At 39.3% G+C, this 13,262-nt stretch overlaps 1 protein-coding gene across 1 annotated transcript in view; it reads right to left on the bottom strand.

Annotated features, from left to right (window-relative positions):
- Positions 1–13,262, bottom strand: part of LOC118623386 (inositol 1,4,5-triphosphate receptor associated 2) — a 56,055-nt gene that overhangs the window by 30,639 nt on the left and 12,154 nt on the right. Inside the window, exons 5-9 of the mRNA XM_036250881.1 lie at positions 13,182–13,260; positions 11,250–11,408; positions 7,659–7,776; positions 5,383–5,433; positions 2,398–2,475 (exon numbers count right to left, since the gene is read on the bottom strand). Of these exons, the coding sequence (XP_036106774.1) occupies positions 2,398–2,475; positions 5,383–5,433; positions 7,659–7,776; positions 11,250–11,408; positions 13,182–13,260 (485 nt within the window). The remainder of the gene's footprint in view (positions 1–2,397; positions 2,476–5,382; positions 5,434–7,658; positions 7,777–11,249; positions 11,409–13,181; positions 13,261–13,262) is intronic.

The raw sequence follows: 13,262 nt of genomic DNA, 5'->3' as shown, positions 1-13,262 counted from the left end.
ATGAAAAGACAACCCACTGAAACCCTAGCACACTGCTGGTGAGAATGCAGACTGATGCAGCCACTATGGAAAACAGTATGGAGTTTCCTCAAAAAATTAAAAATGGAACTGCCATTTGACCCAGTGATTCCACTTCTAGGAATGTATCCTAAGAATCATGAAACACCAATCAGAAAGAACATATGCACCCCTATGTTCATAGCAGCATTATTTAAGGGCTATTGTAAATACATTTACACAATAATACATTTACACAATGGAATACTATGCAGCTGTAAAAAAGGAAGGATCTCTTACCCTTTGAGACAGCATGAAGGAACCTAGAGAGTATTATGCTAAGGGAAATAAGCCAGTCAGAGAAAGACAAGTATTACACAATCTCATTTATATGTGGAATCTACTGAACAAAATAAACTGACAAACAAAATAGATCCAGAGACATGGAAGCATGGAACAGACTGACAGACCTTGGGGGAGGAGGGGAGATGCAGGAAGAGATTAACCAAAGAACTTATATGCATGTATGCATAACCCATGGACACAGACAATAGTGTAGTGAAGGCTGGAGGGGAGGTACAGGAGCAGGGTAGAGGGGGTCAATGGGGGCAGGGAGAGGGGACATCTGCAATGCTTAAAAAAATCAAGATAAATTACAAAAAATACAACCCACTGAATGGGAGAACATATCTGTCAATGATACATCTGATAAGAGATTAATACAGAACTTTTTTAAAGAACTTATACAATTCAACACCAAAAAAACAAACAATTAAACAAAGGGCAAGGACATGAGTAGACACTTCTTCAAAGAGGACATACAGATGGCTAGTAGATATAAAAAGATGTTCAACATAACTAATCATCAGAGAAATGCAAATTAAAACCACAATGAGATATCATCTCACACCTGTCAGAATGGCCGCCATCAATAAACTAACAAACAAGGGTTGGCGAGGATATGGAGAAAAGGAACCCTTGTGCACTGTTGGTGGGAATGCAGATGGGTGCAGCCACTGTGGAAAACAGTATGGACTTTCTTCAAAAATTAAAAATGAATTGCCTTATGGCCCAGTGATTCCACTACCGGGAATATATCTGAAGAAACATGAAACACTAATTTAAAAGAATACATGCACCCCTATGTTCGTTGCAGCTTTACTTATAATAACCAAGGTACAGAAGCAACCCAAGTGTCCATCAGTAGATCAGTGAATTAAAAATCCACTGGCTGGTGTGGCTCAGTGATTGAGCGTCATCCCATGCACCAAGAGGTCGCTGGTTTAATTCCCAGTCAGGGCACATGCCCAGGTTGTGGGCCAAATCCCCAGTTGGGGGATGGGGCATGCAGGAGGTGCTCAATCAATGTTCTCTCTCATTGGTGTTTCTCTCTCTCCCTCTCCCTTCCTCTCTCTCAAATATCAATAAAGAAAAACATTTTTAAAAATCCATGGTACAATGGAATATTACCCAGACAGCATGGATGGACCTGGAGAGTATTATGCTAAGTGAAATAAGCCAGTACCATATGATTTCACATATATGTAGAATCGAATGAACAAAAATAAAGTAAAAAACAAAATAGAAACAGACTTATAGAGGCAGAGAACAGACTGACACTATCAGAGGGAAGGGGTTGCGGGTTGGCTAAAAAAGAGAAGGGATTAAGCAAAAAATGAAGACACAAAACACAGTGTGTCGAACACAGATTACCAGAGGGCAAGAGGGGGGGGGGAGGAAGAGGGCAAGGGGGAGATAAATGGGGCTGAAAGAGACTTACCTTGGGTGGTGATAGCATGATGCACGTGCTGATGATGTGTTATAGACCTGTACGCTTGGAATCAGTATGACTTTGTTAACCGATGTCACCCCAATAAACTCAATAAAAAATAAAAATATAGCCCAGCTGGTGTGGCTCAGTGGCTGAGTGTCGACCCATGCACCAAGAAGACACCGGTTAGATTCCCGGTCAGGGTACATGTCCAGGTTGTGGGCCTGATCCCCACTGGGGGGCGTGCAGGAAGTGGCCAGTCAATGTTCTCTCTCATCGATGTCTCTACCTCTCTCCCTCTCCCTTCCTCTCTCTCTAGAATCAATAAAGAAAAATTATTAAAAAATAAATAAATAATAAAATTGGTTTTGATGATGGTGAACATACTAAAAAAAACACTGACTTGTACATTTTAAATGGGTGAATTTAATGGCATGTGTAATATTTATCAGTAAATCTGTTATATTAAAAAACAGAAATTGCCCTATATACGACTCAAATATCTTGAGAAGTACAAATTTTAAAATTTATAGCAAAACATGATTATATCAATGAGCCATATACACCATTATAGAGTAATAACAACTCAGTGGAAGAAAATGTTTTACCAGTATTTGGGAAGTGCTTACTTGGTGCTCTGCCTCAGTTTTAGACAATTCCTCAATATTTTTTTCCAATGCATATATATCCATAATATTCTTGGTATTCTAATGCAAAAAAAAAAAAAAAAAAAAAAAAAGACAGTATTCTTAGATTTAGTCCAAAAATAAAATAAGAGAACAGCACAAAGTCTTTTTTAGGAAATAGTATTTTCATCATTATCATCATAATCTATTTTAAACTAAGGGACAAAACTTTAGATTTTGTCCAAAAATAACCTGAGCCTTTGAACTTGACCATCTAGGAAGTCCCTCATTGTCTTACATTCCACCACAGCCATTCAGCCCTAGTCACACCCTTTACACTTGTCATTACCAGCAACTGTGGCCCTTTTATTATATTGACTGCAAGCGCCTCCCTCTTCATCCACTACTACTTGTCCTTCCAGATTACTTCTTTGAGCACCAACAAACCTTCAATCCACACTGAGACCCACAACCCACTGATCTGACCACCTTCTCATTATTTTTCCACTTTTCTTGTGACCTCAGTCTCCTCTTCACTCAGCTTAAATTTTTCTGTGGTCAATTATTATAGTCACACTCTTCCACGTCCTCTCAATTCCCTTTCCACTCCCCTACTTCTTAGTATTTGCTTAATTTCAGCTTGCCGTTCACTCTGTGCCAGCACCCTTTCAGATAAACATTGCTAAAGAAAAACTCAATTGAACCAATAGCTCACATGTTAAATCTATAACCTTTAACTTCAGTGTTGACTGGTGATATCATATAATCCTACTCTGTTCATCTGGCCATTTGCCCAAAACAGAGATTTGCAAACTACACTAACTTCCCCACCCCAACCACACAAACCAGCTCTAGCGGGCCCCCTGGTTTTGTAAATAACGTTTTATAAGAACACTGCTGAGTCCATTTGTTTTCATATTATCTCAAGTTGCTTTCACACTACGATGGCAGACGTGAGTGATTGGGACAAACACTTTTTAGCCAGGCAATCCTTAAAATATTTACTATCAGATCTTCTACAAAACATTCGCCAACTCCTCACTTATTTTACCCCTGTTCCCTCCTTCAACTTCCAAGACCTCTTCCAACATCCTCACTCTCAGTAGATAACTTTGCTTTGTATTTCACTGAGACATTAGAAACAATAAAAGAAAACTTCCACGTTACTGGAATATATATTAAACACCTTTGGATATATTATAAGGCGTTTGCTGATCTGTATCCTGCCCTCCACCACCACTGTTCATTGCTTCAATCTAAGCCTCCACCAGCTTTTGCCTGGATTATTACAAGGGCTTCCTAACCGGTCTCCAGCTTCCACCACACTCAGTGTAAACTGGAGTCCATACAATGCTCATATGAGACCCTGTGTGTCTGGCTCCCGGCAGCTCTCTGCCAAACCTCCTGCTACTTGTTCCGTCTGCTCTGGCCACACTGTCCATGCCGTCCCTCACGAACAGCAAGCAGGCTACCGCCAGAGGTCTTCGAGCTTGCGGTGTCCTTTGCTTAGAATGCTCTTCCACAGATAAACCTCCTTTCCCACTTTTAACCAAATGATTAATTTCACAGTGCACTTCTATCCTAACCACCTTCATTTACATTGCACTCCCCAACAATTCTGTTTTCACTTTTCTTTTCTCCATAGTACCAGTCACCATCTAACGTGCTAGCTCCACATGGGCTATTTTGCTGAAGTTTGTCTCTCAGCATCTAGCAAAGTGCTTTGCACATAGAGGTCTCCCAATGAATATGTGTTGAATGAACGGATGAAAGAATGAATATGAATAACCACCCAAACCACTGTGCTGTTACTCTTCACAGTGCTTCAGATTTTTGCCTCCTGAAAGAATCTTAGCTAGCAGTGACATGCACGTGCCTTTTCTAATGTAAATCAGTAACTGCAATGCTGTGTCAGGACGAAGGGTTCTAAATCTCCGTCCTTCCATCTTCAATCTGAACTGCTTTGGTGATGCTTTGATGCTAGTCAGTCATCTTACAGATGAGGAGAAAAACATCTTACATTGAGAGCTTAATTGTAAAGCACTAGTTTCTATAGCTATAAAATGTCTGAATCTATTGTAGGGTTTCTTGTCAACCTTTAATTGTTCCTTTCCAACCCACTATAGAATGTTTTACATGTCCACTTGGCCTATATTTTGGTTAACTCTCCAGATTGTGCATCACAGCTTACTAAACACCTCTGATAAAAAGGCCAAATTTTAAAATGTACATAACACTCAACACTCAAAAGGTACCTACACAGAATTTCTCTCCAAAATAGTAACTTACTAGTACCTTTGTCACCTATTCTTTCAATACTTTAGTTCTGTTGCTTAAAAATATACATTGCACAGAATTATCCATTTTTTAGAGATTTTACTTATATTTACTAATATATATGAGGTACATTATAATTAAACAAATGGGTTCACATGCATTCTCTTAATCTCTAAAATAACTGAGGGAATAGGTATTATTAACTCAAAAATGATAAATAGCTTTTCTGTGGTCAGACTTTCAGTGAATTTAAGATCTGGGTCTTGGACACAAGACTTCTGCCACCTATTTCAATAGAATAATAACAGGAAGTTATTAGATGATACCTACACTTTCTTGATATTTATAGTTTTTAGATGTGTTAACTTGACTAACATCTCAAATCTGAATTCTTCGAATCCCATTTCTTCCATGGTTGTATACAAAGATAATAACCTTCTTCTGTCCAGACATGAACACCCCATCCACTCTCCCTCATTTATCTTTGACAAGTCAACCTCGATTTTCGCCAATAGGAGTCTGAATACTTTCTATTTAGGCCAGGGGTCTCCCAATGAACATGTGTTGAATGAACGGATGAAAGAATGAATATGAATAACCACCCAAACCACTGTGCTGTTACTCTTCACAGTGCTTCAGATTTTTGCACTGGACCCACGATTGTATGATTCCATATGTTCATCTGTGACATGTTTAATGCTTGCAACATACCTCCTCCTGGAGAATCCGAATCTTTAGAATCAGAGCCCGGTTTTCTGTCTCCTGATTCATTAAAGAAAAAGTAATTTTAAAATATTTGAGAAGTTTATGAAAATACCACATGGTCACCTCTAAGACTATCAACATTCTTTCCCTTTATTAACGTCTAACTATGGCATTGACATGTCACAAATGAGCCTAGTCTGAAAATATTTTCAGTACGGGGTTAAGTCTTTGGCTTCCAGTTTCTTGGGATCTATGAGAAGTCACTCTACTCCTTGACTCAGAGAGGAAAGAGGAAAAACAAAGAAGGAAGAGCCTGGCTTCTTTCCCTGCAGTATACTTACCACCACCCACTTATGACAGGTAGTAGGAATTCATCTATTTAAACAGCACTTTGAAATCACAAAGCAATCTAGCTTCCTACTTGAAGCTGTTGTTGATATTCCCAGATTCAACATTACCAGAACATATGATTATTAAAAACTATTTTATAATTAAGAGCTCCAAATTCAGAAACTTCAGAAGAAAAAAAAAAATTCCAGGATAAAATATATGCCAAAATGTCAACAATAAATCTTGTGGATACAGTAGGAGAAGAATTTTGTGGGATTTTTTTGTTGATATGTATTTTCTTATTTTTATAGAGTAAAGAGGTATTACCTTTATGATATAAAAATAAAAGGGAGCCCTGGCTGGTTTGGCTCAGCAGTTAGAGCGGTGGCCTGCGGTCCGGAGAGACCCGGGTTCGGTTCCCGCTAAGGGCGTGTACCTCGGTTGCAGTTTGTCCCTGGCCCTGGTTGGTCGTGCGGGTGGCAACCACTCGATGTGTCCCTTTCACGTCGATGTTTCTCTTTCTCTCTCTCTTTCTCTCTCTCTCTCTCTCTTCCCTTCTCTCCCTCCCACTCTACCTGAACAAAAAGTGGAAAAATGTCCTTGGGTAAGGATAAAAAATAAAAATAAAATAAATAAAAATAAAAGGGAAAACGTGTCAGGCTGGAATGTCATTGGTACAAGAACGAAGGAACACATACCCCACTTAATTGGAATCAGAAGACCTGAGTTCAATTCTAGCTTTATCATTTATTAGACAATTGACTTTGAATAATCAAAACATCTCTGAACTCTACCTATAATTCTATTAATTTTTAATGAAAAATGGCTATTTCTGTTTCTGCCTCACAGAATTTCTATGGTAACCAATGAAATAAAATATTCTAAATTCTTTTAAAATTGAAAACATTATAAAATGCAAAGGATTAGGATTGTTTATCTATGACTCTGCATGTTTAATAACAGCTAACATCCAGCCCAAGGAGGATAGAGGACATTGACCACTTTACGTGTATTTACTCATAACCCTCCCAGCCCTAGGATCTCAGGACACTAAGGCTAAACGAGGTTATGTGGTTTGCCTCAAGTTCCACAGCACCGGGAGTCAGGACTTGACTGCTGGCCACCTGACTTTCAAGGATGGGCTCTTGATAATTTCTCTCCATTGCCTTCATGTAAAAGCTGCTCATGGGCCCCAAATTTCCTATAGTGCATTCATAGAGACACCTGACACTCACCGAGTCTAGTCCCCACATTTTACTGTTGAGGTAAGAGCTAAGCTATGTTGGTTGTGGGAGGTCACAAGTAACTGACAAAGGCCTGGAGTCCAAGTCCTCTGATGAATTACAGACCTAAAAGAAATTAGTCAGAATGACTTCCAGCTGACCCCTACCATCATTAGCGATGCTAGAATTCTGCTGCTGGAATATATTAGGATTTTGAAGATTATTACTAAAGCTCTAGATAACAGGTCTAATTTCTCAATAAGAATGATTATGTACTTTGTCAGTTGAGTTAAAGCTTAGTCTTAATGGCAATTTACTCTAAAAATTACAAGCCTGTGCTTATTTAGTATAAGGACTATTTATGGAGCTTCTTAGTAATCTAGAAGTGTTGAGAAAACAAATTTTTTTTAATTGAGAAAAAGTTGAAAGTTGGAGAGAGAATTCCTTTTTTTTAGAAAATGCAAGTGGTTTTTAGTATCAGGTATTTATGAATTCACCTGTCAACTTCAAGAGGCATTCCAGAAACCTTCTAGATTTTCACAAACCATTGTGAATGTGACCAAGCGATTTGTAAACGATTTTAATCTTCATTGAAAAGGAAAACATAGGTTTTTATTCTATCTACCTTAACTTTTCTAAGATGTTACTATTATTCATTTATCAGCCTCTTGACTGACTTTTACCTCCAAGTAAACCCTCTTGGGGTTTCAAGATACTTGGATGACTTACTAATTGTTTGTTCTGGGCTACCACTGTGGTCTTCTGCTCTTCTGAAGCACTCATACTAGTTTTCAGTTCCTCTAGTTCTTCTTGTAACAGACTTGTTCTCATAATAGCCTGGTGGGCACTGTGAAGGTGGGGGTGGGGGAGAAGGCCATGAGCAAAACCTCAAATATAACTGTTAAACATACTAAAAAAAGCCAAGGACTATTTTTGGAGCCAAGTTGCAAACCACTGAAAATAGAAACCAGATGCCAACAATAGTAAAAATATACCCACTATCTTTCATAGTTCTTGAAAAAGGAAGAGTTTTGGGGGCGGTGTTGAGGTGGTGGTGGGGGGAATGAAAGAAGAAAAAAAAACCTGTTTCTGAAGATAAAGATTTGGAGACTCCCTTTGAAAGCCTCATTAGCAGAATCTCACAGTTCTTTCCTTCTACTAATAAGATGCAATAGTAGTTAATGCAATTCCATAAATATTTATTGAATAATACCATGTTCTAGGTGTTGTACCCCGTAAGGGGGCCTGTGATGGTAGGCAAAAGAGACATGATCCTTGCCCTTATAGAGGTCAGTACTAGTGAAGGAGATGACAACTGAATGAATGGTTTCTACAAGATATACTTTATTTTATAAGTTTATTGTAGCATTGTTTACAGTAACAAAGCATTGGAAACAATCCAAATGTCCAACAAAGAAAACCTCTTAAATGTACTATGGTAATCCACATCATAGAATTACCTGGTTGTACTCCCACTAGATTATAAACTGGTTTCTGAGCAGGGTCTCAATGAAGGTACAATTTTTACCTTATTAAAGAATTACATTGGTCATTCAACAAATGTTTATTGAGCTCCAACTCTGTGCCAGGCATTCTGCTTGATACTGGAGATGAAAAAAATAAACCCTATCCTCCTGAAGTTTATGGTCTAGTAGAATAAATAGACAATTATAATTACAATACTGTGCGATAAGAACCAAGGTTGGAGTGAACCCAAGTTCTGCAGACACTGTGTAAAAGGCAGGCAGTTAAGATCGCGAGAAGGAAGAAGAGGAAGGGAGAGAGAGCAGAAGCTCAATGAGGGGCTATAAGCAGTTAGATATTGTTGCAGCCTAGAGTGGAAAACGGGAACTGGAAATAAAGTAACAGAAGTCCCATCATAACAGACTAGATGAAGGAACTTGGATTTTATCCTGAATACTGTAGGGCTCCACTGACGTGTTTCAAGCAGAGGCGTGAAGTAGTCTGACTGGCCTTTAGAAAGAGCATTCCCGTGGACACGTTTTGGGAAATCAGCAGGTTGCTCTTGTGATCCAGGTGACTTGAACTACGTGGCAGATATAGGAATGAAAAGAAGTAATCTATTGGAGAGATATAAAGTAGGCAAATTGAACAAGACTTGCTATTTGATTTAGAAGTGAAGGCTCAGGGAAGAAAAAGAAGACACAGATTTCTGGCGTGCAGGCAATCAGAAGTACGGGAGAGCTATTCTGTGGAAGACATTCTACTAGGCACTAGGGTAACCAGGATGGGTAAGATCAAGTTCCTGCCATCAACAAGGGCGCGGCTAATATAGAAGGCAAATTATGCTATGGCAAATCAGTTGCACAGTATCAAAAATAGGCTGTGAGCACCGAAAGGAAACAGAGGCCCTTTCAGAAGGATGAGAGGAAGGAGAAAAGAGGACAAAAGGCTTATTTTATAGACATTCTGGCTGCTCACCTAGATTCTCTAGCCTTTCTGTCCTGTGAGTAACTCAATTCCCGTCTAACACATTTCTTGACTGCTTCGGTTAACCAGAGTCAGTTCGCGGTGCTTGTAACCAAAAGCCCTGACTGGTACATTCATCCAAGGCATAGTTTTTAAAAAGAAACTTTGAATTCTTATATTTCACATAAGTAATAAATAAGCTGATTGTGGAATGGCGAGAGCTTGAGGTAAGCACATTTTTAAATTTTATACATTGGTTAGGAAGTTGGACTGCCTGGTCCAAAAATGATAAGCATCTATGGTCAGGATGCTTTACCATCTTTTCAAGTGAACTTAAAACTTTTCTGTTCAGAATATTAGCAGCTACATCTTAAACACGACTTTGTGAGAACCTGTTGTTTTTTCCCTGATGCTCAAGCATCTCCTTGGAACCCACTGTACCAATTTTTGACACTTCATCTGGTACATCTCTTAGGTCCTTTGGTCCCTTCCATTTTAAGCTAAAGGTCAGGAACTTTCTTATCACCCTTCTAGAGTATAAGTACCCTGAAGGCACATTTTATATCTGACTCACCAATAAATCTCTCATAATACTTAGAATGGGACTTAGCATAGAGTAAGAGCTCAACCAAACCACAGAACTGCTTTGAATAGGTTCACACCTGGCCCCCACGTAAAATAGTCATATGTGGAGGACACTGCCTTGAATGACATAGAGAACATTATGGTTAAAAAAGAACAAATAAACACTGTTCATGTTAATATAAAATGGTTCAGCTGCTCAGCCGGTGTTGCTCAGTGGTTGAGCGTCAACCCATGCACCAAGAGGTCACCAGTTCAATTCCTGGTCAGGGCACATGCCCAGGTTGTGGGCCAATCCCCAATGGGGGGCATGCGGGAGGCGGCCAATCAGTGTTCTTTCTCATCAATGTTTCTGTCTCTCTCCCTTCCTCTCTCTCTAAAATCAATAAAGAAAAAATATTAAAAAATAAAAAATAAATAAATAAAATGGTGCAGCTGCTTTGGAGAATGGTTTGGCAGCTTCTTAAAATGCTAAGTATAGATTACTACCCAGCAATTCCACTCCTAGGAATAAACCCAAAAGAACTGAAAACATGTCTACACAAAGTCCAGTACACAAATGTTCATAGTAGCAATAGTCATAAGAGCCAAAAGTAGAAATAACCCAAAAATCCATCCTCTGAAGAATGAATAAACAAAATGGCCTATATCCATACAATGGATTGTTCTTTAGCCATAGAAGGGAATAAAGTGGTGATACGTGCTATAACATGGGTGAGCCTTTAAAACATTGCTAAGTGAAAGAAGTTACTCACAAAGGGCATGTACTGTATGATTCCAGTTATATGAAGTGACTAGAATAGGCAAATCCATAGAGACAGAAAATTCATTAGTGGTTGCAAGGTACTGAGGCAGAGGGAAATGGGGAGTGACTGCTAACTGGTGCAGGATTTCTTTTTGGAGGAATAAAAATGTTCTAGCCCGGCCAGTGTGGCTCAGTGGTTGAGCGTCAACCCATGCACCAAGAGGTCGCCAGTTTGATTCCTGGTCAGGGCATGTGCCCAGGTTCTGGGCCCAATCCCCAGTGGGGGGCATGCAGGAGGCAGCCAGTCAATGTTATCTCTCATCAATGTTTCTATCTCTCTCTTTCTCTTCCTTCCTCTCTCTCTAAAATCAATAAGAAAAAAAAAATGTTCTGGAATTAGATCATGATGATGGCTGCACAACCTTGTGAATACACCAAAAAATTATGAGTGCTACACTTTAAAATGTAAATTTCAGGCTATATAAATTATATTTTAATAATATAAGTAAGAAAACAAAAAACAACTGAAAGCTCCCAGCACACAGTACCCCACAATGGCTCACCTTTTTATCTGAAGGCGCAATTCAGTACAGTCCTCTGATAACTGGCTGTTAGCTTCTTCCAAGGTTTCCAATGCCAAGCTAAGCTTATTATTTTCCTCCTCCAATTTCTGCTTGTTGAAATGCAGATCTGCTACATAGGTAATCAAGTCAGGCATCTCTCTGCAGATGAAATAAAGAAGAAAAAATATTTTTCAACACGTCTAATCCCTTTTAATCAAAATAAGACATATGGTTAAGCCCAAGCAGGCTTAAATAGTCCTGCAAGATTTTCTACTTTAGCCCTGGCTGATTTGGCTCAGCGGTTAGAGCATCGGCCTGCGGTCCGGAGAGACCCGGGTTCCTTTCCCGCTAAGGGCATGTACCTCGGTTGCAGTTTGTCCCCGGCCCTGGTTGGTCGTGCGGGTGGCAGCCACTCGATGTGCCTCTTTCACGTGGATGTTTCTCTCTCTCTCTCTCTCTTCCTCTCTCTCCCTCCCACTCTATCTGTGCAAAAAAATGGAAAATGTCCTCGGGTGAGGATAAAAATAAAAAAAAAGATTTTCTACTTTATTCTCTTCCAAGCCTCACAAATGGAGTTTATTTAACAACAAACATTTATTTACTCAAGCATTTGTTATAACAGCATCAAAGATTGGCCCAAGATTGCTAGGTCTTCATCATCTGCCAGTTGTCAAGTCAACTTGCACAGCATTTGTTTATTCCTTTCCATTTCACTCCCAACATTTCTCTCCATCCCCCTGAAGGGTTATGGGAGATCCTGAAATAAGTTGACACATTACTCTCTCAGTCAAGGGACCCTGGCAGATATTAATAGGCCTTTAATAGGAAACAGTTCTTAGAGTCTCACATTTGTAGCCTGTACCTCTCAACTTAGTAGTATTCATGTTTCCTGATATTTTCTACAGCTTATTAATGTTTGAGTCACTCTTGCCACTGACATTACATCATAAACTGTGTTTCATGAGCCCCAGGCATCCTCTTCCTCTTTGCCATCTTATCCCAGTTCTTAGCAAAGATTGAGTTCATGGTTTTTAAACCAGGTTTCTGCATGAGGAAACCGGAAGTGGCAAAGATAAACTAATATCTGAAACATACACATTTAGGAAAAACAAACAACAAACAAAACCATCTCTTCTTTTTTTTTTTTCTTTATCCTCACCCGAGGACATTTTTGCATTTATCTTCAGATAGAGCAGGAGGGCACACGAGAGAAAAACATCAATGTGAGAGACACATTGACTGGTTGCTACCCACACGACCCCAACTGGAGCCGGGGACAAACTGCAACCAAGGTACGTGCCCTTAGCGGGAACCGAACCCGGGACTCTCTGGTCCGCCGGCCGATGCTCTAACTGCTGAGTCAAACCAGCCAGGGCCATCTCTTCTTTGTTAAAGAAGTACTTTTAAAATAATTCCTCAAACAGTTTAAGGTCAGTGTTTTAACTCTACTTCAAATGGAATTTGTTTTCCATGCAAACACTTGATACCATGAAGGAGAAGGGTTTCATAACTGAGAAAATGTCAATTATGTAATACTAGTCTTAAATAATTTGTGTTCCTAGTGGAACTAGTTCTAATGCAATTCAGATAAAGTAGTTAAGAGTTAAAAGTAAACGATATTAGACCTGGCCAGTGTGACTCAGTTGGCTGAGTACTGTCCAGTGCACTGAAAGGTCGCTGGTTTGATGTTTCACTTTCTCTCTCTCTTTCTCCCTCTCCCTTCCTATCTCTCTAAAATCAATCTATCTATCTATCTATCTATCTATCTATCTATCTATCTATCTATCTATCTCTTTCTTTTTAAGTAAATGATGTTAGCTCTGCCATAAAAAAAGGGCTAAGTGACTTCATCATAAGTAAAATACATAAATTTATAAAATAAATAATAAAACTTGGGGCACTTGAGAAAGCATGACAACTAAGGATGCTTACAAGACTCCGTTAGACATGTCTCTGCCCAAAGCCTCGAAGCTCCCTGATGCAGACTCCGTTACATCTGTGGTCAGCTGAACT

This window comes from Molossus molossus, unplaced genomic scaffold (genome assembly GCF_014108415.1).
Source record: "Molossus molossus isolate mMolMol1 unplaced genomic scaffold, mMolMol1.p scaffold_m16_p_10, whole genome shotgun sequence".
In the NCBI taxonomy this organism is placed as follows: Eukaryota; Metazoa; Chordata; class Mammalia; order Chiroptera; family Molossidae; genus Molossus; species Molossus molossus.
Note: the sequence above shows the minus strand (reverse complement) of the source record. Positions and strands in the feature narration are given on the sequence as shown.